Source organism: Erythrolamprus reginae, chromosome 2 (genome assembly GCF_031021105.1).
Source record: "Erythrolamprus reginae isolate rEryReg1 chromosome 2, rEryReg1.hap1, whole genome shotgun sequence".
Lineage (NCBI taxonomy): Eukaryota > Metazoa > Chordata > Lepidosauria > Squamata > Dipsadidae > Erythrolamprus > Erythrolamprus reginae.
Genome location: NC_091951.1, coordinates 239,177,038 through 239,201,459, shown reverse-complemented (window position 1 = coordinate 239,201,459; position 24,422 = coordinate 239,177,038). Strand labels below are relative to the sequence as shown.

Genomic DNA, 24,422 nt, shown 5'->3' with positions numbered 1-24,422 from the left:
TGCCTGTCTTGTTCCTTCAACTGGGCAAGTAACTTTTTATTTTTTGCTCTAAAAAATAGAAAATAGGGCAGGGTCTTTTTTCTTGGAGTTTTGTTTAGGATTTCTTTTGTTAGGCATAGCCATTTAAAGCTTTTGCAATACTGCTAGGCAGGGGGCTGGACTAGATGGCCTTGCAAGGTCCCTTCTTCCAACTGTTAAATCTGTTCAATGTGTTAATTTGGTTGCAAGAATGAGTAAGCTGTGTTCTTGGGTGTGTTTAAAGTTATATTTTGAGCTTTTTGAGCTTTTTGTGTGCTTTAATATTGTGTCCTCAGTTAACAAAGCTCCTTTTTTCCCTTTTGCAGTAATAGGAATTTTTTTTTTTTTGTTACACATAGTCCTCTAAAAGCTTTTACAGCCTAGCTAATCACCTACTTTACCTCCAGCCTCCAGCTTGCTTAGCTTCACTCTTCCGACTGAATCCTGAGCTGCTGGTCGAAACACCTGCCCTTTCTTTGTCTGGAGTGTAGCCTGCAATCCATCTCCGTGTCCAGCAATTGTATAATCCATCTCCTTGGGGAGGAATTGAATCTGCCTGTCTTGTTCCTTCAACTGGGCAAGTAACTTTTTATTTTTTGCTCTAAAAAATAGAAAATAGGGCAGGGTCTTTTTTTCTTGGAGTTTTGTTTAGGATTTCTTTTGTAAAGCTTTTGCAATACTGCTAGGCAGGGGGCTGGACTAGATGGCCTTGCAAGGTCCCTTCTTCCAACTGTTAAATCTACTTTACCTCCAGTTTCCAGCTTGCTTAGCTTCACTCTTCGGACTGAATCCTGAGCCGCTGGTCAAAACAACTGCCTTTTGTCTGGATTGCAGCCTGCAATTCATCTCCTCGTAGAGCAACTGTACAATCCATCTTCTTGGAGAGCAATGGAATCTGCCTGCCTTGTTCCTTCAGTTGGGCAAGTAACTTTTTATTTTTTGCTCTAAAAAATAGAAAATAGGGCAGGGTCTTTTTTCTTGGAGTTTTGTTTAGGATTTCTTTTGTTAGGCATAGCCATTTAAAGCTTTTGCAATACTGCTAGGCAGGGGGCTGGACTAGATGACCTTGCAAGGTCCCTTCTTCCAACTGTTAAATCTGTTCAATGTGTTAATTTGGTTGCAGGAATGAGTAAGTTGTGTTCTTGTGTGTGTTTAAAGTTGTATTTTGAGCTTTTTGTGCTTTTTGTGTGCTTTAATATTATGTCCTCAGTTAACAAAGCTCCTTTTTTTCCCTTTTGCAGTAATAGCTTTTACTGGGAAGGATGAAAAGGCAACAGACAGTGATAGGTTTCTTGGCCAAGAAACCCAAACTGGCACAACAACACCATCAGAAGTGCCACTCTTGGGTGATCCATTCCAAGCAGAATATTAGTAAGTTGGGAGGGGTTTCTACTTGGATTTTTAAGGATTTTTTTTGTCTTAACATAGCCATCTAAAATCTATTGCAGCCTAGCTAACCATCATCCTTTCCCCCCAGCCTCCACCTTCGCTTACCTTGCTCTTTGGATCGAATCCTGAACCCCTTGCAATAGGTATCTTCCTCTGTATCAATTGCAGCCTGCAATCCATCTTCTCAGCGATCAACTGTGCAATCCATCTCATCAGAGAGTAACAGAATCTGCCTGCCTTGTTCCTTCAGTTGGGCAAGTAACTGTTTTTTTGCTTTAAAAAAAGAGTAAATTGGGGAAGGGGGGGGGGTGTTAGGAATTTTTTTTTTTGGTTACACATAGTCCTCTAAAAGCTTTTACAGCCTAGCTAATCACCTACTTTACCTCTCAGCTGAGGGACTCTGAAGTCCCCAAGAAGTTGGCTAGGAGTAAAGTTTGCAAATGGGGAGGCATCTCTACCCTCTGCCTCTACTTTGGCTAACAGAAGAATGACTCAGGCCCTTCGTTCTCTCCCCAGGATGGAGATCCCCACAAGATGGACTCCAGGGCTCTCCCCTATTTTGGAGTCCACTACAGAACTGGTAACGCCCCCTCCCCACTGTAATGGCAGACACCTGCCAAGAAATTATGCCAATAGATATAATATTTGCATTCTCATCTCAGGAGCCATCAGAGGAAGAAAGTGCCAGTGTTCAGGGTAGGTAACATCTCCCAGATTAAAAAACTTGCAGAGGGAAGATATCTCTGCTTCTGCATCTGCTTGTGTCAAAGGATAGATGACCTAGAGTAGTCCCACTGGGAGGCCAAACCCCTTGGCAGGCCAGCTGGGAGGGTTCTTGGAGCCTCCACTTGCCCCCTTTTGCAAAATGGGTCATGGCGGCTTTTGATCTTTGTCCCCTTTGTTTTCTCCCCCCCCCCCCCCAGAGAGAAAACACCAGACATTTGGTTACGAAAGCCCTCGGAGGTAAGAAATTATGGTAGATATCCTTCTCAGCTTAAGGCTTGCAAAAGCTTTCTCCCCCTCCCATCAGGAGTCAAGGCATTGCCCTAACCCTAACCCTAACCCTCTGTCCCACTGCCAAAACTTTCTTACCTCCGAGGGCTTTCACCATTAGCACAGATGGGCTCAGGGAGCAGCAGTGGCGCAGACCTGGCTTCATTTGAGTCACCGATTGAGAAGGGATCTTCTTCCAGCCCTTGGGTAAGTAAGACACAGTCTTCTCAGTTGGGGAGGGATGGAGTCCCCCTAGTTAGTTCTCCTAACCTGAGCGAGCTGTGCTGGAGCACTCTGGGCAGCAGAGCAAAGGGGACACTCGGCCCTTGGTTGAAGGTACTTAGACAAGCCACATGCCCCAAAGCTCTGGTGCCACTGGTTCCTTTGCCACAAAGCAGCAGGGACTGGTGTCCTAAATGAGAAGTGTGATCATTGTCGTTCACAGGATTCTCCAGAGGACACTCTGGAAGACATTAGCAACTTGGAGGAGGACACCGTAGACAGCCTGGAGCGCCTCCTCCAGGAATTAAAGGTATGTATTTCACCCTCTTCAGGGATCAATGCTTTGCTTTGTGAAGTTCAATGAAGCAATGAGCTATGCTGTGCAGGGCCACCCAAGTCAGACAGGTCATAATGGAGGAAGCTGACACAATGTGGTCTACTGGAGAAGGAACTGGCAGCCCTCTCCAGTACCCTTAGGGAGAAAACCCCAGGAAAACGAAGCCAGAAGATGAGCCCCTCACATAGGAAGGAGTCCAATGTGCTACCTGGGAAGAGTGTAAAACCATTACATGTAGCTCCAGAAAGAGCAAAGCGGTACCAGTAATAGCCTTTCATTCCTCCCACGGGAGCTGCATCAGAATGCCGAGGTCAGCTTGGAGGAGGAACCAGCCCTAGGCACCTCCAGAGGTGAGTTGTCAGTGGCTGACAGCAGCCTGCCAAGAAGGATCTGGCTGAAACAAGAGCTGGAGCAGGGCAGCCCTGAGGGTTCATGTGGGGAGGCACACATATATAGATGCCAGCTGGTTAGTGATGATGATGAGGAACTGCCTTCTGCCCATGAACCAGGGGTGAAATGCTCGTGGTTTGGACCAGTTCGGATGTACCGGTAGGTCTGTATGCCCCTTCCTCCCATGTCCACTCAATCACCCGCTTGCCATTTTTCTCACTCACTACTTTTCCTTTAAAAAAAAAAATGCCTGCTTTTCCCGCTACTCAGGTCAGCATTTCTGGCCCACCTACCCCACCTCCAGCCTATACAGATTGTTTCTCTTTGCACAGGTGATGTTCGTCCATCGCGTTCGAGGAGGACCTTGACTTCTAATGGGTTGTGGGTTGTATACAATGTGTCCAGCTAATAAGGCCTATATGGGCACCAGATGTTCTGCCACATGTTGGGCAGATATGTGTGGGCACCACTGTCACAGCTTTTTCCTTTGCAGCCCTGGCTTTGCAGAGTGCTCGCTTCTCTACTGCTCTCAATGTTCTTCTGGCCTCAGATGTCTGACCGCCTGGGTGGATCAGCATGCGCCCCGTTGGTTGACCTTGTGCCAGGGCTTCCCAGGAGGTTGGTGTCAATATCGAGGGACTTGAAGGGGGCTTTCAACATGTCTTTGTAACGCTTCCTTTGTCCCCCAGGTGACCGCTTTCCTTTAGACAGCTCACCATAAAGGAGCACACTGTGGTTGATATCCACCTGGGGCATTCTGCCGATCGTCTCATTGTTGATGGAAGATGGGCGGTTCAATACAGGTTGGAAGTGCTGGGCCCAACACTATAGAATCAGGGTCGATTCAGTGATGAGAGCTGAACCGGCTGTGTCCAGTACAGGGGAGCTCCCTGAGCGCTGAGGTCCATACATGCATCTGAGGGCTTCATAGAATCGTTTAACATCATTTCTCTGGAACCTCTGGATTTCTTCTGCTTTGGTACTCAACCAGGAGTCCTACATCTTGCAAAGCTTGCTATGTACGATCCTGCAAGTGTTGTTGAAAGCATTTTGATGCACCACCGACCTTCACGAGTGACAGGGTCAGATGCCTTAGTGAAGTGGTGTACAGTTCACGATTCTGCTCTTGACACTTCTCTTGGAACAGGAACAGGTACTTGCTTTGCCTCGCCTCGCCCGGACACCTTGTTCCTTCAACTGGGTAAGTAACTTTTTTTTTCCTTTAGAAAAAGAGTAAATTGGGTTTTTTTCCCTTGGCGTTGTTTTTGGAAATTTTTTTGGGTTAGACATAGTTATCTAAAAGATTTTGCAGCCTAGCTAACCACCTACCTTCCCCCCCCCCCAGCCTCCACCTTGCTTAGTTTTGCTCTTCAGACCGAATTGTGAGCTACCACTTGCAACGCCTTCCTTGCTTTATTTGGATTACAGCCTGCAATCTGTCTCCTAGGAAAGAGGAATGGATTCTGCCTGCCTTGTTCCTTCAATTTGGCAAGTAACATTTTTTCTTTTTCCTTTAGAAAATTAGTAAATTGGGTGGGGGATTTTCTTGGTGATTTTTAAAGGATTTTTTTTTGGGGGGGGGGTGTTAGACATAGCCATTTAAAAGCTTTTGCAGCCTAACAAACCACCTACCTTCCCTCTAACTTCCAGCTTGCTTACCTTCACTCTTCAGGCTGAATCCTGAGCCGCTGGTCAAAACACCTGCCTTTTGTCTGGATTGCAGCCTGCAATCCATCTCCTCGTAGAGCAACTGCATAATCCATCTTCTTGGAGAGCAATGGAATCTGCCTGCCTTGTTCCTTCAGTTGGGCAAGTAACTTTTTATTTTTTGCTTTAAAAAAAGAGTAAATTGGGGAAGGGGGGTGTTAGGATTTTATATTTTTTTTGGTTACACATAGTCCTCTAAAAGCTTTTACAGCCTAGCTAATCACCTACTTTACCTCCAGCCTCCAGCTTGCTTAGCTTCACTCTTCGGACTGAATCCTGAGCTGCTGGTCGAAACACCTGCCCTTTCTTTGTCTGGAGTGTAGCCTGCAATCCATCTCCGTGTCCAGCAATTGTATAATCCATCTCCTTGGAGAGGAATTGAATCTGCCTGTCTTGTTCCTTCAACTGGGCAAGTAACTTTTTATTTTTTGCTCTAAAAAATAGAAAATAGGGCAGGGTCTTTTTTCTTGGAGTTTTGTTTAGGATTTCTTTTGTTAGGCATAGCCATTTAAAGCTTTTGCAATACTGCAAGGCAGGGGGCTGGACTAGATGACCTTGCAAGGTCCCTTCCTCCAACTGTTAAATCTGTTCAATCTGTTAATTTGGTTGCAGGAATGAGTAAGTTGTGTTCTTGGGTGTGTTTAAAGTTGTATTTTGAGCTTTTTGTGTGCTTTAATATTGTGTCCTCAGTTAACAAAGCTCCTTTTTCCCCCTTTTGCAGTAATAGCTTTTACTGGGAAGGATGAAAAGGCAACAGACAGTGATAGGTTTCTTGGCCAAGAAACCCAAACTGGCACAACAACACCATCAGAAGTGCCACTCTTGGATGATCCATTCCAAGCAGAATATTAGTAAGTTGGGAGGGGTTTCTACTTGGATTTTTAAGGATTTTTTTTGTGTTAACATAGCCATCTAAAATCTATTGCAGCCTAGCTAACCATCCTCCTTTCCCCCCAGCCTCCACCTTCGCTTACCTTGCTCTTTGGATCGAATCCTGAACCCCTTGCAACAGGTATCTTCCTCTGTATCAATTGCAGCCTGCAATCCATCTTCTCAGCGATCAACTGTGCAATCCATCTCATCAGAGAGTAACAGAATCTGCCTGCCTTGTTCCTTCAGTTGGGCAAGTAACTTTTTTTTTGCTTTAAAAAAAGAGTAAATTGGGGAAGGGGGGGTGTTAGGAATTTTTTTTTTTGGTTACACATAGTCCTCTAAAAGCTTTTACAGCCTAGCTAATTACCTACTTTACCTCTCAGCTGAGGGACTCTGAAGTCCCCAAGAAGTTGGCTAGGAGTAAGGTTTGCAAATGGGGAGGCATCTCTACCCTCTGCCTCTACTTTGGCTAACAGAAGAATGACTCAGGCCCTTCGTTCTCTCCCCAGGATGGAGATCCCCACAAGATGGACTCCAGGGCTCTCCCCTATTTTGGAGTCCACTACAGAACTGGTAAGGCCCCCTCCCCACTGTAATGGCAGACACCCTGCCAAGAAATTATGCCAATAGATATAATATTTGCATTCTCATCTCAGGAGCCATCAGAGGAAGAAAGTGCCAGTGTTCAGGGTAGGTAACATCTCCCAGATTAAAAAACTTGCAGAAGGAAGATATCTCTGCTTCTGCATCTGCTTGTGTCAAAGGATAGATCAGTGTTTTTCAACCAGTGTGCCGGGGCACACTAGTGTGCCGCGAGACATGGTCAGGTGTGCCGCGAAGCTCAGAGAGAAAAAAAGCGAGAGAAAAAAAGAGAGAAAGAAAGCAAGAGAGAGAGAAAGCAAGAGAGAAAGAAAGAGAGAGAGAGAAAGAAAGAAAGAAAGCAAGAAAGAGCGCGAGAGAGCTAGAAAGAGAACAAGAGAGAGAGAGAAAACAAGAGAAAGAGGGAGAGAGAGAGAAAGAGTGGGAGGGAGGGAGAAAGAGAGCAAAAAAGAGGAAGGAAGGAAGAGAAAGAAAGAGGGATGGAGAGAGAGAGAAAGAAAGAGGAAGGAAGGGAGAGAAAGAGGGAGGGAGAAAGAAATAGAGTGAAGGGGAGGAAGAGAGAGAGAGAGGATTTTTTTGTCCAAACTTTTTTTAGCCGCCGCCCCCTCCCTGCTCAATGTGCCCCAGGGTTTCGTAAATGTAAAAAATGTGCCACGGCTCAAAAAAGGTTGAAAATCACTGGGATAGATGACCTAGAGCAACAGAATCTGCCTGCCTTGTTCCTTCAGTTGGGCAAGTAACTTTTTTTTTGCTTTAAAAAAAGAGTAAATTGGGGAAGGGGTGGTGTTAGGAATCTTTTTTTTTTGGTTACACATAGTCCTCTAAAAGCTTTTACAGCCTAGCTAATCACCTACTTTACCTCCAGCCTCCAGCTTGCTTAGCTTCACTCTTCGGACTGAATCCTGGGCCGCTGGTCAAAACAACTGCCTTTTGTCTGGATTGCAGCCTGCAATTCATCTCCTCGTAGAGCAACTGCATAATCCATCTTCTTGGAGAGCAATGGAATCTGCCTGCCTTGTTCCTTCAGTTGGGCAAGTAACTTTTTTTTTGCTTTAAAAAAAGAGTAAATTGGGGAAGGGGGATGTTAGGAATTTTTTTTTTTGGTTACACATAGTCCTCTAAAAGCTTTTACAGCCTAGCTAATTACCTACTTTACCTCTCAGCTGAGGGACTCTGAAGTCCCCAAGAAGTTGGCTAGGAGTAAGGTTTGCAAATGGGGAGGCATCTCTACCCTCTTCCTCTACTTTGGCTAACAGAAGAATGACTCAGGCCCTTCGTTCTCTCCCCAGGATGGAGATCCCCACAAGATGGACTCCAGGGCTCTCCCCTATTTTGGAGTCCACTACAGAACTGGTAAGGCCCCCTCCCCACTGTAATGGCAGACACCCTGCCAAGAAATTATGCCAATAGATATAATATTTGCATTCTCATCTCAGGAGCCATCAGAAGAAGAAAGTGCCAGTGTTCAGGGTAGGTAACATCTCCCAGATTAAAAAACTTGCAGAGGGAAGATATCTCTGCTTCTGCATCTGCTTGTGTCAAAGGATAGATGACCTAGAGCAGTCCCACTGGGAGGCCAAACCCCTTGGCAGGCCAGCTGGGAGGGTTCTTGGAGCCTCCACATGCCCCTTTTGCAAAATGGGTCATGGCGGCTTTTGATCTTTGTCCCCTTTTTTTCTCCCCCCCAGAGAGAAAACACCAGACATTTGGTTACGAAAGCCCTCGGAGGTAAGAAATTATGGTAGATATCCTTCTCAGCTTAAGGCTTGCAAAAGCTTTCTCCCCCTCCCATCAGGAGTCAAGGCATTGCCCTAACCCTAACCCTAACCCTCTGTCCCACTGCCAAAACTGTCTTACCTCCGAGGGCTTTCACCATTAGCACAGATGGGCTCAGGGAGCAGCAGTGGCGCAGACCTGGCTTCATTTGAGTCACCGATTGAGAAGGGATCTTCTTCCACCCCTTGGGTAAGTAAGACAAAGTCTTCTCAGTTGGGGAGGGATGGAGTCCCCCTAGTTAGTTCTCCTAGTTAGCCTTTCATTCCTCCCACGGGAGCTGCATCAGAATGCCGAGGTCAGCTTGGAGGAGGAACCAGCCATAGGCACCTCCAGAGGTGAGTTGTCAGTGGCTGAGAGCAGCCTGCCAAGAAGGATCTGGCTGAAACAAGAGCTGGAGCAGGGCAGCCCTGAGGGTTCATGTGGGGAGGCACACATATATAGATGCCAGCTGGTTAGTGATGATGATGAGGAACTGCCTTCTGCCCATGAACCAGGGGTGAAATGCTCGTGGTTTGGACCAGTTCGGATGTACCGGTAGGTCTGTATGCCCCTTCCTCCCATGTCCACTCAATCACCCGCTTGCCATTTTTCTCACTCACTACTTTTCCTTTAAAAAAAAAAAAGCCTGCTTTTCCCGCTACTCAGGTCAGCATTTCTGGCCCACCTACCCCACCTCCAGCCTATACAGATTGTTTCTCTTTGCACAGGTGATGTTCGTCCATCGCGTTCGAGGAGGACCTTGACTTCTAATGGGTTGTGGGTTGTATACAATGTGTCCAGCTAATAAGGCCTATATGGGCACGAGATGTTCTGCCCCATGTTGGGCAGATATGTGTGGGCACCACTGTCACAGCTTTTTCCTTTGCAGCCCTGGCTTTGCAGAGTGCTCGCTTCTCTACTGCTCTCAATGTTCTTCTGGCCTCAGATGTCTGGCCGCCTGGGTGGATCAGCATGCGCCCCGTTGGTTGACCTTGTGCCCGGGCTTCCCAGGAGGTTGGTGTCAATATTGAGGGACTCGAAGGGGGCTTTCAACATGTCTTTGTAACGCTTCCTTTGTCCCCCAGGTGACCGCTTTCCTTTAGACAGCTCACCATAAAGGAGCACACTGTGGTTGATATCCACCTGGGGCATTCTGCTGATCGTCTCATTGTTGATGGAAGATGGGTGGTTAAATACAGGTTGGAAGTGCTGGGCCCAACACTATAGAATCAGGGTCGATTCAGTGATGAGAGCTGAACCGGCTGTGTCCATTACAGGGGAGCTCCCTGAGCGCTGAGGTCCATACATGGATCTGAGGGCTTCGTAGAATCGTTTAACATCATTTCTCTGGAACCTCTGGATTTCTTCTGCTTTGGTACTCAACCAGGAGTCCTACATCTTGCAAAGCTTGCTATGTACGATCCTGCAAGTGTTGTTGAAAGCATTTTGATGCACCACCGACCTTCATGAGTGACAGTGTCAGATGCCTTAGTGAAGTGGTGTACAGTTCACGATTCTGCTCTTGACACTTCTCTTGGAACAGGAACAGGTACTTGCTTTGCCTCGGACACCTTGTTCCTTCAACTGGGTAAGTAACTTTTTTTTTCCTTTAGAAAAATAGTAAATTGGGTTTTTTTCCCCTGGCGTTTTTTTTGGAATTTTTTTTGGGTTAGACATAGTTATCTAAAAGATTTTGCAGCCTAGCTAACCACCTACCTTTCCCCCCCCCCCCCAGCCTCCACCTTGCTTAGTTTTGCTCTTCAGACCGAATTGTGAGCTATCACTTGCAACGCCTTCCTTGCTTTATTTGGATTACAGCCTGCAATCTATCTCCTAGGAAAGAGGAATGGATTCTGCCTGCCTTGTTCCTTCAATTTGGCAAGTAACATTTTTTCTTTTTCCTTTAGAAAATTAGTAAATTGGGTGGGGGATTTTCTTGGTGATTTTTAAAGGATTTTTTTTTGGGGGGGGGGGGTTGTTAGACATAGCCATTTAAAAGCTTTTGCAGCCTAACAAACCACCTACCTTCCCTCTAACTTCCAGCTTGCTTACCTTCACTCTTCAGGCTGAATCCTGAGCCGCTGGTCAAAACACCTGCCTTTTGTCTGGATTGCAGCCTGCAATCCATCTCCTCGTAGAGCAACTGTACAATCCATCTTCTTGGAGAGCAATGGAATCTGCCTGCCTTGTTCCTTCAGATGGGCAAGTAACTTTTTTTTTTGCTTTAAAAAAAGAGTAAATTGGGGAAGGGAGGTGTTAGAATTTTATATTTTTTTGGGTTACACATAGTCCTCTAAAAGCTTTTACAGCCTAGCTAATCACCTACTTTACCTCCAGCCTCCAGCTTGCTTAGCTTCACTCTTCGGACTGAATCCTGAGCTGCTGGTCGAAACACCTGCCCTTTCTTTGTCTGGAGTGTAGCCTGCAATCCATCTCCGTGTCCAGCAATTGTATAATGCATCTCCTTGGAGAGGAATTGAATCTGCCTGTCTTGTTCCTTCAACTGGGCAAGTAACTTTTTATTTTTTGCTCTAAAAAATAGAAAATAGGGCAGGGTCTTTTTTCTTGGAGTTTTGTTTAGGATTTCTTTTGTTAGGCATAGCCATTTAAAGCTTTTGCAATACTGCTAGGCAGGGGGCTGGACTAGATGGCCTTGCAAGGTCCCTTCTTCCAATTGTTAAATCTGTTCAATGTGTTAATTTGGTTGCAGGAATGAGTAAGTTGTGTTCTTGGGTTTGTTTAAAGTTGTATTTTGAGCTTTTTGAGCTTTTTGTGTGCTTTAATATTGTGTCCTAAGTTAACAAAGCTCCTTTTTTTCCCTTTTGCAGTAATAGCTTTTACTGGGAAGGATGAAAAGGCAACAGACAGTGATAGGTTTCTTGGCCAAGAAACCCAAACTGGCACAACAACACCATCAGAAGTGCCACTCTTGGATGATCCATTCCAAGCAGAATATTAGTAAGTTGGGAGGGGTTTCTACTTGGATTTTTAAGGAATTTTTTTTGTGTTAACATAGCCATCTAAAATCTATTGCAGCCTAGCTAACCATCCTCCTTTCCCCCCAGCCTCCACCTTCGCTTACCTTGCTCTTTGGATCGAATCCTGAACCCCTTGCAATAGGTATCTTCCTCTGTATCAATTGCAGCCTGCAATCCATCTTCTCAGCGATCAACTGTGCAATCCATCTCATCAGAGAGTAACAGAATCTGCCTGCCTTGTTCCTTCAGTTGGGCAAGTAACTGTTTTTTTGCTTTAAAAAAAGAGTAAATTGGGGAAGGGGGGGTGTTAGGATTTTTTTTTTTTTGGTTACACATAGTCCTCTAAAAGCTTTTACAGCCTAGCTAATCACCTACTTTACCTCTCAGCTGAGGGACTCTGAAGTCCCCAAGAAGTTGGCTAGGAGTAAGGTTTGCAAATAGGGAGGCATCTCTACCCTCTGCCTCTACTTTGGCTAACAGAAGAATGACTCAGGCCCTTCGTTCTCTCCCCAGGATGGAGATCCCCACAAGATGGACTCCAGGGCTCTCCCCTATTTTGGAGTCCACTACAGAACTGGTAACGCCCCCTCCCCACTGTAATGGCAGACACCCTGCCAAGAAATTATGCCAATAGATATAATATTTGCATTCTCATCTCAGGAGCCATCAGAGGAAGAAAGTGCCAGTGTTCAGGGTAGGTAACATCTCCCAGATTAAAAAACTTGCAGAGGGAAGATAGCTCTGCTTCTGCATCTGCTTGTGTCAAAGGATAGATGACCACTGTCACAGCTTTTTCCTTTGCAGCCCTGTCTTTGCAGAGTGCTCGCTTCTCTACTGCTCTCAATGTTCTTCTGGCCTCAGATGTCTGGCCGCCTGGGTGGATCAGCATGCGCCCCGTTGGTTGACCTTGTGCCAGGGCTTCCCAGGAGGTTGGTGTCAATATCGAGGGACTTGAAGGGGGCTTTCAACATGTCTTTGTAACGCTTCCTTTGTCCCCCAGGTGACCGCTTTCCTTTAGACAGCTCACCATAAAGGAGCACACTGTGGTTGATATCCACCTGGGGCATTCTGCCGATTGTCTCATTGTTGATGGAAGATGGGCGGTTCAATACAGGTTGGAAGTGCTGGGCCCAACACTATAGAATCAGGGTCGATTCAGTGATGAGAGCTGAACCGGCTGTGTCCAGTACAGGGGAGCTCCCTGAGCGCTGAGGTCCATACATGGATCTGAGGGCTTCATAGAATCGTTTAACATCATTTCTCTGGAACCTCTGGATTTCTTCTGCTTTGGTACTCAACCAGGAGTCCTACATCTTGCAAAGCTTGCTATGTACGGTCCTGCAAGTGTTGTTGAAAGCATTTTGATGCACCACCGACCTTCACGAGTGACAGTGTCAGATGCCTTAGTGAAGTGGTGTACAGTTCACGATTCTGCTCTTGACACTTCTCTTGGAACAGGAACAGGTACTTACTTTGCCTCGCCTCGCCCGGACACCTTGTTCCTTCAACTGGGTAAGTAACTTTTTTTTTCCTTTAGAAAAAGAGTAAATTGGGTTTTTTTCCCTTGGCGTTTTTTTTGGAAATTTTTTTGGGTTTGATATAGTTATCTAAAAGATTTTGCAGCCTAGCTAACCACCTACCTTCCCCCCCCCCCCCAGCCTCCACCTTGCTTAGTTTTGCTCTTCAGACCGAATTGTGAGCTACCACTTGCAACGCCTTCCTTGCTTTATTTGGATTACAGCCTGCAATCTATCTCCTAGGAAAGAGGAATGGATTCTGCCTGCCTTGTTCCTTCAATTTGGCAAGTAACATTTTTTCTTTTTCCTTTAGAAAATTAGTAAATTGGGTGGGGGATTTTCTTGGTGATTTTTAAAGGATTTTTTTTTTGGGGGGGGGGTGTTAGACATAGCCATTTAAAAGCTTTTGCAGCCTAACAAACCACCTACCTTCCCTCTAACTTCCAGCTTGCTTACCTTCACTCTTCAGGCTGAATCCTGAGCCGCTGGTCAAAACACCTGCCTTTTGTCTGGATTGCAGCCTGCAATCCATCTCCTCGTAGAGCAACTGTACAATCCATCTTCTTGGAGAGCAATGGAATCTGCCTGTCTTGTTCCTTCAGTTGGGCAAGTAACTTTTTATTTTTTGCTCTAAAAAATAGAAAATAGGGCAGGGTCTTTTTTCTTGGAGTTTTGTTTAGGATTTCTTTTGTTAGGCATAGCCATTTAAAGCTTTTGCACTACTGCTAGGCAGGGGGCTGGACTAGATGGCCTTGCAAGGTCCCTTCTTCCAACTGTTAAATCTGTTCAATGTGTTAATTTGGTTGCAGGAATGAGTAAGTTGTGTTCTTGGGTGTGTTTAAAGTTGTATTTTGAGCTTTTTGAGCTTTTTGTGTGCTTTAATATTGTGTCCTAAGTTAACAAAGCTCCTTTTTTTCCCTTTTGCAGTAATAGCTTTTACTGGGAAGGATGAAAAGGCAACAGACAGTGATAGGTTTCTTGGCCAAGAAACCCAAACTGGCACAACAACACCATCAGAAGTGCCACTCTTGGGTGATCCATTCCAAGCAGAATATTACTAAGTTGGGAGGGGTTTCTACTTGGATTTTTAAGGATTTTTTGTGTGTTAACATAGCCATCTAAAATCTATTGCAGCCTAGCTAACCATCCTCCTTTCCCCCCAGCCTCCACCTTCGCTTACCTTGCTCTTTGGATCGAATCCTGAACCCCTTGCAACAGGTATCTTCCTCTGTATCAATTGCAGCCTGCAATCCATCTTCTCAGCGATCAACTGTGCAATCCATCTCATCAGAGAGTAACAGAATCTGCCTGCCTTGTTCCTTCAGTTGGGCAAGTGGGTTTTTTTTTGCTTTAGAAAAATAGTAAAATGGGGTGGGGGGGGTATGTTTAGGGTTTTCTTTTTCTTTTTGTTAGACAAAGCCTTCTAAAACATTTTGCAGCCCAGCTGACCACCCACATTCCCACAGGCTCCAGTTTGCTTATCTTCGCTCTTCAGACCGAATCCTGAGCCGCTGGTCACAACACCTGCCTTGCTTTGTCTGGATTCCCACCTGCAATCCATCTCCTCGTTGAGCAACTGAATCTGCCTGCCTTGTTCCTTCAATTGGGCAAGTAACTTTAAAAAAATCCCAAAATAATTAATTTATTGATTTATTGATGTATTGATTTATTGATGTATTGATGTATTGATGTATTGATGTATTGATGTATTGATGTATTGATGTATTGATGTATTGATGTATTGATGTATTGATGTATTGATGTATTGATTTATTGATTTAATTAATTAATTAATTAATTAATTATTAGATTTGTATGCCGCCCCCTCTCCGGTTTTTTATTGGAGTTTTTGTTTAGGGATTATTTGTTTTGTTAGACATCACTATTTATAGCTTTTGCAATACTGCTTAAGCAGGAGGCTGGACTAAATGACCTTGCAAGGTCTCTTTTTCCAACTCTGTTAAATCTCTTCAATGTGTTACGTTGGTTGCAGGAATGAGCCATTTGTGTTTATTTATTTATTGGATTTGTATGCCGCCCCTCTAAAATTGTGTGTTTAGGTTTTTGAGCTTTTTGTGAGACTTTATATTTTGTGTCCTCAGCTAACAAAGTTCCTTTTTTTCCCCTTTTGCAGTAGTGGCTTTAACCTGGAAGGATCAAAGGAAACAGACAACAAAGGTTTTATTGGCCAAGAAACCCAAACTGGCACAACACCACCATCAGAAGTGCCACCCTTGGATGATCCATCCCAAGAACCACAACATCCCAAGCACTACAGCCATCTCATTTGCACTTGGAGAAAGCAGCAAGTCCCTCGAGCCTGAAAAAGAAATCTTTCTTCCAGATTGGGTTTATGCAGGATTACCTGCAAAAAAAATGTAATTGCATTCTGCTCTAACGATCCCAGTGTTATGCTTTGGGATAAAATCTGGAGTGAGCACTAGAATAGCAAAAGAGCTTCCAAATATCATCAGCTCCATTTTTTTCATCAATCCAACAAGAACAAAATTAAACTTGACAAAATATCCAAAGAACTTGATATTGACATCGTAAGGATTAGTAGAATTTTTGGGCCAAGATGGGCTGCCTGTAGTTTAAGGGCAACCATAACTGTGTGGCGTGCTTATCCAGGGCTACATCAGTGTCTTCAGAAAAGCATTGATTTGTTGGACTTCACCAGGAAAGACTTTTAGGAAGCATCATAACCAATTTACAGAAATCACTGATGGACTATGAACATTTAATGGACTACCTTGACTGTGGTTTCTTCCCCAAACCCCCAAAATTTACAATCCAAGGTTTAGAAAGCTTAGAACTACATTGCCTTAAACACGACATATGCGTAGCCCATAAAATCATCTGCTACAATGTCCTTCCTGTCAACACTACTTCAGCTTCAACCACAACAACACACAAGCACACAACAGATACAAACTGAAAGTAAACCGCAACAGGAGAAACTATATAGGAGAAGCGGCAAAACGACTAAAAACTAGGGTGAACGAACACAAACTAGCGGTCCAACGCCAGGAACAGCGCTCCCAGATTTGGGCACATATGGAGGAGCAGGATCATGAGTTTAACTTCTAAGTGGTGGCTTGTGATGAAACAAAAGGAGGCCATCTCCTGAAAGAAGCCTGGTTTTCGAACAACAACTCGCTTAATAGACACATTGAGATACCACCAGCATACCAGGCATTAAGACACCGTCAAAGACTTAAAGGGAATGGATCATTAGAGTTGAATAGAGTTCCAGGAAAGTTTCTTCTTTATTTATTTATTCCCCAAAGGATAGAGATTAGCCCAATGAAGGTATAATAAACCTCAACGAAAAGAGCACACCAGGAGGGCAACAGAAAGAGGAAGACAGAGGGGGTGAAGAACAACGTAGACCCACCACAAGACCATGGGCAAAATGTGTTCGAAATGAGGGAGAAAGTAGCAATAAATTTATTTATTTATTAGATTTGTGGCAGTTGGAATGTTGGAGACAGCCAACAGAAATCCCAACTGCCAGCATGAATAAGACAGAAAAAAACCAAGTTAATTATAGGAGGGAAGAAAAAGTGTGGGCCCCTTACGCACACAATGACCAGTTGAAGCAGCATCTGATGAAGTCAATAGGGATTGACGAAAGCTCAGTAATTTTTTAATAGTTTTAAATAAATTTTAAATATTCCAGAGATCGTGATGGTGATTGCCTCTTCATTTATAACTATACCTGGACCTCACATTTTTAGGACAATTCTCTTTTACATATATTTACATATAATATTAGCCATTAATCAAACAATTATCTTTGAACTTAGGTGGGTAAACCATATGATGGATGGTTTTGGGAACTGGGTATGTTTGGTTTCGAGAAGAGAGGAGAGGAAGAGAAGAGAATGAGAAAAGGATGTTGAGACTCTCGAAAGAGTACAGAGAAGAGCAACAAAGATGATTAGGGGACTGGGGGCTAAAACATATGAAGAACAGTTGCAGGAACTGGGTATGTCTAGCATAATGAAAAGAAGGACCAGGGGAGACATGATAGCAGTGTTCCAATATCTCAGGGGTTGCCACAAAGAAGTGGGAGTCAGGCTATTCTCCAAAGCACCTGAAGGCAGGACAAGAAGCAATGGGTGGAAACTAATCAAGGAGAGAAGTAACTTAGAACAAAGGAAAAAATTCCTTACAGTTACAACCATTAACCAGTGTAATAGCTTGCCTCCAGAAGTTGTGAATACTCCAACACTTAAAAGTTTTTAAGATGTTGGATAACAATTTGTCTGAAATAGTGTAGGTTTTCCTGCTTAAGCAAAGGGTTGGACTAGAAGACCTCCAAGGTCCCTTCCAACTCTGTTGTTGTTGTGAAGAGAAGAGAGGAGAGGAGAGGAGAGGAGAGAAGAATTATGGATGACAAAATAGCAATCTTCCAATATTTGAGGGCTGTCACAAAGAAGAGGCACTCAAGAGCAGGACAAGAAGTAATGGATGGAAGATTTTTAAAAATGATCCAACCTAGAACTAAGGAGAAATTTCTGACAGTGAGTTCAATTTATCAGTAGAATGGCTTCCTTCCAGAAGTTGTGGTTGCTCCATCATTGTAGGTTTTCAATAAAAGATAGAACAGCTATTTGTCCGGGATGCTAATAGGTGGTTGGGCTAGACGCCTCCAAAGTTCCTTCTAATTCTGTTACAGGTAGTGCTCAACTTACAACCACAACTGAGCCCAGAATTTATATTGTTAAGTGAGACATTTGTTAAGTGAATTTTTTCCCATTTTATGACTTTTCTTGCTTCATTTATTTATTTGATTTGATTTGATTTGATTTGATTTGTATACCGCCCCTCTCCGGAGACTCGGAGCAGCTCACAACAACAAAACAGTACAAATCTAATAGTTAAAAACAATTTAAAACCCTTAATATAAAAACAGTCATACATCTCATACAAGCCATACGTAAAGTGGAAATGGCCAAGGGGAATCAATTTCCCCATGTCTGACGGCAGAGGTGGGTTTTAAGGAGTTTGCGAAAGGCAAGGAGGGTGGGGGCAATCCTAATCTCCATGGGGAGTTGGTTCCAGAGGGTCGGGGGCCGCCACAGAAAAGGCCCTTCCCCTGGGTCCCGCCAGACGACATTGTTTCGTCGACGGGATCTGGAGAAGGCCAACTCTGTGGGACCTAACTGGTCGCTGGGATTCGTGTGGCAGAAGGCGGTCTCGGAGATATTCTGGTCCGATGCCATGAAGGCCTTTATAGGTCATAATCAATACTTTGAATTGTGACCGGAAACTGATCGGCAACCAATGCAGACTGTGGAGTGTTGGTGTAACATGGGCATACCTGGGGAAGCCCATGATTGCTCTCGCAGCTGCATTTTGCACAATCTGAAGTTTCCGAACACTCTTCCCCATGTAGAGAGTGTTACAGTAGTCGAACTTCGAGGTTATGAGGGCATTTGTTAATCAAATTGCTGCCTTTCTTAAATTAGCATAGTTGGTAAGAGAATCTGGCTTCCCCATGGATTTTGCTTGTCAGAAGGTTGCAAAAGAGGATCACATGTCCTAGGGACACTGCAATGATCATAAATATGAACCAGTGGTCAAGTGGTCGGAATATAAATCACGTGCCTATGGGCTACTGCAATGGTTATAAGTTTGAAAAATGATCATAAGTCACTTTTTCCAGTGCTGTTGTAACTCTGCATGGTCACTAAATGAAACTCTTAAAGCATCGATTTCTATCTGCTCACTATCCAATCAAGGGGAAAAATTAAATCCAGGTCTCATTTCAGTCCTGGTCAACACTACTGTATATAATGTTAACAAATAAGATATACTGGCAATTATTTTCCAGGTAGGCTTTCCAGCCTGGTTCTGCTGATGTGCTAGGATAACTTCCAGAAAGTGGTCAGATTGCCTGGGAATCAGGGAACTAGAAGGTGTCAAAAGGACAAAGGAAGTCACCTGTTCCTTGTAGTATAATCATATTGCAATTAAAATCCCTTGGAACTCCACAAGTTATACAAAATATGGCAGTATTTACTATCTGTAGTCAGCTTCTGCACTGTTTCTTTCTGCAGTGAACTTTATACATAAGACCAACTCTCAAAGTTTTTCCACTTTTTAGTTCTGAAATAGGTGTACGGTTTTGTCTCCTCTCCTTTTAAAATTAAGTATTGACTCTTTCGAAGTTGCTCATGAAGAATGTCCAGGTTTGGGGAAACTTTCAGCAAAAAATGAGCTTAAACTTCTCAGGCAACCTCTACTTTTTACTCTTTTTACCTTTCAGATTGCTACAGCCAAATTCAAGCCCACTGTAACTCAAAGTGTCACTGCTTCAATCTCATAAGGAGTAGAGAAACATGGGTTCCTTACCTTTAAATCTCTGTGGATAATAGGGGGTTTCTGTTTGTGCATATGTTGCACAGCACGGCAAGTCTGATAAAATATCTTCAAAACTGTATCGCACGAGAGGGGGCCTTTCGATTCCACTTTCTTTAAAAATTCCACCAGCTGCCCTATGAACATAAAATCCATGAATCACACACACATTAGGGAAAAGGCAACGGGAATGCTAATTTTGATGACAGACAACAGAGGAAGATAAATACCCTCTCCCACCCCCAGATCCCTTTACTTTCTTAGCATATTCTAAGGTAAGAGTTGAAGCTCAGGTGTTTTGGATCATTCTGAGATTGTGTGATGAGCCCAGCGTTAATGGCAAGTGAATACATTGTATGCTGCTCCATGTGCCATTAGAAAGGGAGGAGAAAAATGTGCAAATCGGTCCAACTCTGGGATTTTGCTGGGCAGAAATAAGTCTCCTGCAATGTATCCTCCACCTTGCAACAACACCTTAGCTATATGCCATCTTTTTAGAAGTGTAAGACACACCTTTCCGCCCTAAAAGAAACTGAAAATTTGGGTGCGTCTTATACTCCAAATGTTGCAATTTTTTTTTTTTTCTCCAGCCCTAACAAGATGCTAATGATCTTCCCAGCTTGCAGGATTGTTTCATTGCTACTCTGAATAAGTTTTTTTTCCAGCCTTGTCTTTGCAGGCTTTATTTTCATTGCTACTCCCTCCAAAAAAGGGGTTTTTTTCAGCCCTAACCAGGGGATAAAATAATGTGCTGACCAGACTTAGGATACTAGCCAGATGAATACCTGGTAGATGGATTCTCCCCACCGTCAATTTTCCTCCCCCAAAACTAAGGTGCGTCTCATACTCCAAAAAACACAGTACTTCTTTTCTTCAATGCACTCTATCATTATTTTGTATGATAATAGACTGTAAACAAGTACTGCAGTACACTCCAATCATTACTCAGCCTTTGTAAAGGTTTGGTGCAGTGAGCTATGGTGTAGTAGTGAAGGTGCTGATCTAGTAACCAGGAGTTCTACCTTAGGCTGTAAAGCCTGGTGGGTGACTTTAGGCCAATCATTGTCTCTCTCAATCCGACCTACCTCACAGGGTAGTTGTGGGGGAAATAGGAGAAAGTAGGAGGACTAGATGTGTTTGCCAGTTTGATTTACTTATAAAGTAAAGGATAAAAATCTCATAAACAAAGGGGAAACAGGGAAGACCAAATATGAACAATTTTTGGTTCATTAGCCTATCGTTCTTTTGGGGAGAAAAATGGCAAGTTTTGAAATGTAAAATGTTTATAAAAGTTTTTCTTTTCTTATTTGTACTCAGTTGAGAACTTTTTTTTTAAAAAAAGGTCATTTTATTTCTTTTTAAAGGTATTTTTATTGGGGGGGTTTTAAGACAAAAAGAAAACACACTGACAACAAAAAACAAAAAAGTAATTTTAATTTTGCATTTGTTTCATGTCTGACACTAGGACAAAGAGGAGGAGGAGGAGATAAACATATTCATCAATCTTAGTCAAACCAAATAATTAGTCAGAAAATTTTAATAGGCAATGAAAACATTAATTAAAATACAGAGTCCTGAAATGGGGAAGAGTCACTTGGTTATTCCTCTGTTACCCTTAAAATAATGTTTTTGTTCATTCTGTTTCTAAAATATTGCTTGAATCAAGAAATGTCAGAAATGAAAAGGAAGGAATTAAGTTTCAAATTCCAGATACTGAAGACTATATATTTTGTTCAAAATACGTAGCAGCCCTAGAACCCTTTGCTGATACTAAACATTTTTGTTCTAAAAAACATTGCCTGAGTCTCAATAGAGCCAGCCTGGCTGAGTCAGTGAATGAGGCTGTCAAGCCAAGGTGATTCCACAAAAAGACAACAACAACAACAACAACAACTTTACCTTTACAAAGTTCTGTGAGCAGAAGAAACTCCCCTTGCCCAGTATCCGATTCTTCTTTTCCAATGGAGGCAGCAGAACAGAACTGGACAATGTTTGGATGCCCAGATAGTTTTTTCTGGATCAAGTGTCTATTAAGGTTTCAAAGTTTCTTGTTTGTTTGGAAAACCTCTTTGCAGGCATGCAGTAGAATTACAGTTTACTCAGGTGGATTATAATTCCAATTCTGAACAAGAGACCATGGTCAGGAACACCCAGCCCAGGATGTTGAAAACTCAATGGATTTTGCATTCCACTATCATTGGCAAAGTTTGGCAAGCGTGCTTCCTGCCTCCAATGCGATTAAGAATGGCTTACATTGAATTTATCCAATTAACATTAGTATGCAACTTTTAACCACATTCTATGCATAATTTAAAGCAGGAGAGAGAAAAGGACAGAAAAAAGCATTTCTGATGTAACAATAATATTTCAAAAGAATGTAAGAGTTTTAAACAAGGATTAATTTACACAAATTAGGAGGGAGGTAGAACTGAGGCAACTACAACTTCAAACAAATTTGCTATTCTATATATTTAATCAAAGATCCCATTTAGAGTAGCTGTTCTGTCCTCTGCCTCTTCTGCTTTTCTTGTCATATGAGCAGCAAAACAATCTGGAATACAATCGTTAACTGATATTTTAGCTGCAGACAAACCTGGGTTTCAAATTCTGAGCTGTTTGAAAGACATTCAGATAGTAAATATAAAACAGACGTTTTGCTCTGATGAAGAAGCATAGAAACATAGAAGACTGATGGCAGAAAAAGACCTCATGGTCCATCTAGTCTGCCCTTATACTATTTTCTGTATTTTATCTTACAATGGATATATGTTTATCCCAGGCATGTTTAAATTCAGTTACTGTGGATTTATCTACCACGTCTGCTGGAAGTTTGTTCCAAGGATCTACTTACTACTCTTTCAGTAAAATAATATTTTCTCATGTTGCTTTTGATCTTTCCCCCAACTAACTTCAGATTGTGCCCCCTTGTTCTTGTGTTCACTTTCCTATTAAAAACACTTCCTTCATGGACCTTATTTAACCTTTAACATATTTAAATGTTTCGATCATGTCCCCACTTTTCCTTCTGTCCTCCAGACTATACAGATTGAGTTCATTAAGTCTTTTCTGATACGTTTTATGCTTAAGACCCTCCACCCTTCTTGTAGCCCGTCTTTGGACCCGTTCAATTTTATTTATTTATTTATTTATTTATTTTATTTACTTATTAAATTTGTATGCCGCCCCTCTCTGTAGACTAGTCAATATCTTTTTGTAGGAGAGGTCTCCAGAACTGAACACAGTATTCCAAATGTGGTCTCACCAGCACTCTATATAGCGGGATCATAATCTCCCTCTTCCTGCTTGTTATACCTCTAGCTATGCAGCCAAGCATCCTACTTGCTTTCCCTATCGCCTGACTGCACTGTTCACCCATTTTGAGACTGTCAGAAATCACTACCCTTAAATCCTTCTGAAGTTTTTGCTAACACAGAACTGCCAATACAATAGAAAAGAAGCCACTTTTATATCCTAACGTATTAAACCAGGATTTGACAGTCCAAGCATAATATAATTTCACCTATCTCCAGAAGGATACCATGAAGCAGACTTCTTGAATGATGGCTTTGTTCTTTTCCTCTTCATTGGACAATAATCTCTGCCAGGGAAAAAAAAGAGATCACAAAGAGAAACATTTTGGTTTCTTTTCTCTTTTGTTGGTGTGTTTGTTTTGTTTCCAAACAATAGTAATTGTACCCTTCTCTTATAATTATATTAAAATAAATTATCAGCTCACACAAACTTTGCATGTAAATCGAAGACCAATACATTCTGCAAAACAAATAATTCCCTCACCACTGTCAAACTATTCACTAAGGTTGCATTACTATTACTATTAGTCTTCTCATCGCTCCTATCACCCATCCCCTCCCACTTATGACTTGTTGTTTGTATCCTTGCAATTTATATTAACATTAATTATTTCATGATTGCTTATTTGTACCGTATGACAAACATTAAGTGTTGTATCTCATGATTCTTGAGAAATGTATCTTTTCTTTTATGTTCACTGAAAGCATATGCACCAAAGACAAATTCCTTGTGTGCCCAATCACCCTTGGCCAATAAAGAATTCTATCTATCTATCTATCTATCTATCTATCTATCTATCTATCTATCTATCTATCTATCTATCTATCTATCTATCTCATATCACTGATTTCAAGAATTGTGGTGGCGCAGTGCTCAGAATGCATTGTTGTAATTCTGCCCACAGCCTGGAGTTTGATCCTGACTGGCTCAAGGTTGACTCAACCTTCCATCCTTCTGAGATCAATAAAATGAAGATCCAAACTATTTTGGGCAACATGGTGACTCTGTTAATTACTTGGAGAAGGCTGTAAAGTGGTATATAATTGCTAAGTGCTATCATGCATGACCTCCAGGTTTAGATAAAATGAAGTGTGGAAATTAATCCACAAGTTTTGGTTGGATCCTGGCTTCACTGTGCAAATTCACAGGAATCTTAATTTTCAGCTGAAAATCATCTGGGTTATTGCTAAAAATTCCTCAATACATGAAACTGTATGATATCAGAAATCAAAATGTGGTCACTACGTTCTATTACTGGTTATTATTTCTTTATTAGTAGGAAAGGCTCAAGTATGCAGGTAACGGTATTTAACATTCATACACAATCCTTTAGGGACTGTAGGCTCAAGGTTGACACAGCTTCCATCCTTCCAAGGTCACTAAAATGAGGACCCAGATTGTTGGGGGCAATATGCTTACTCTCTATAAACTGCTTAGAGACAGCTGTAAAGCACTGTGAAGCGCTATATAAGTCTAAATTCTATTGCTAATGCAATTGCTATATTTATTCTTGCTTTCCTCTCCTCAAATAAGAGTTTAATCTTATATTTACCTTGCAAGCTCTTTCAATGTGACTCTCTGCAAAGAATGTTTTCCAAGCCCTAAGACTTTCCAGGGCTTTTTTTCTTTGCTCTAACTTGCTCCAAATAAGTTTCTTTCCAGCCCTAAACCAGGGCTAACAATGTTCCCATCTCTTACTGGCTTGCAAGTTTTAGGGAGGAAAAAGGTGCATCTTTCATTGTTACTCTTTCCGAATAAAGTTTTTTTAAAGCCCCAACCTGGACATAAAATAATATGCTAAAGATGCTGAATAACTGGTAAGCAGATTCTTTCCCCTATTTTGCTCCCAAAAAACTAGAGTGCGTCTTATGCTCCAAAAAATACGGTAGTCAATTCTGGAACTGATTTGTTCTTAACTGCTGTACAGGCAGTCCTCAACTTACAACTACAATTCAGCCCAGA

At 42.7% G+C, this 24,422-nt stretch overlaps 1 protein-coding gene across 1 annotated transcript in view; it reads right to left on the bottom strand.

Annotated features, from left to right (window-relative positions):
• Positions 1 to 419: 419 nt before the first annotated feature.
• The window catches only part of LOC139158880 (cyclin-G-associated kinase-like), a 58,582-nt gene continuing 34,579 nt past the window's right edge, over positions 420 to 24,422 (bottom strand). The window contains exons 3-13 of the mRNA XM_070736220.1: positions 22,687 to 22,746; positions 21,048 to 21,162; positions 19,143 to 19,285; positions 11,367 to 11,534; positions 10,616 to 10,815; positions 10,337 to 10,506; positions 7,389 to 7,579; positions 6,031 to 6,198; positions 5,009 to 5,180; positions 1,513 to 1,680; positions 420 to 962 (exon numbers count right to left, since the gene is read on the bottom strand). Of these exons, the coding sequence (XP_070592321.1) occupies positions 11,508 to 11,534; positions 19,143 to 19,285; positions 21,048 to 21,162; positions 22,687 to 22,746 (345 nt within the window). The 3' untranslated portion in view covers positions 420 to 962; positions 1,513 to 1,680; positions 5,009 to 5,180; ... (3 more) ...; positions 10,616 to 10,815; positions 11,367 to 11,507. The remainder of the gene's footprint in view (positions 963 to 1,512; positions 1,681 to 5,008; positions 5,181 to 6,030; positions 6,199 to 7,388; positions 7,580 to 10,336; positions 10,507 to 10,615; positions 10,816 to 11,366; positions 11,535 to 19,142; positions 19,286 to 21,047; positions 21,163 to 22,686; positions 22,747 to 24,422) is intronic.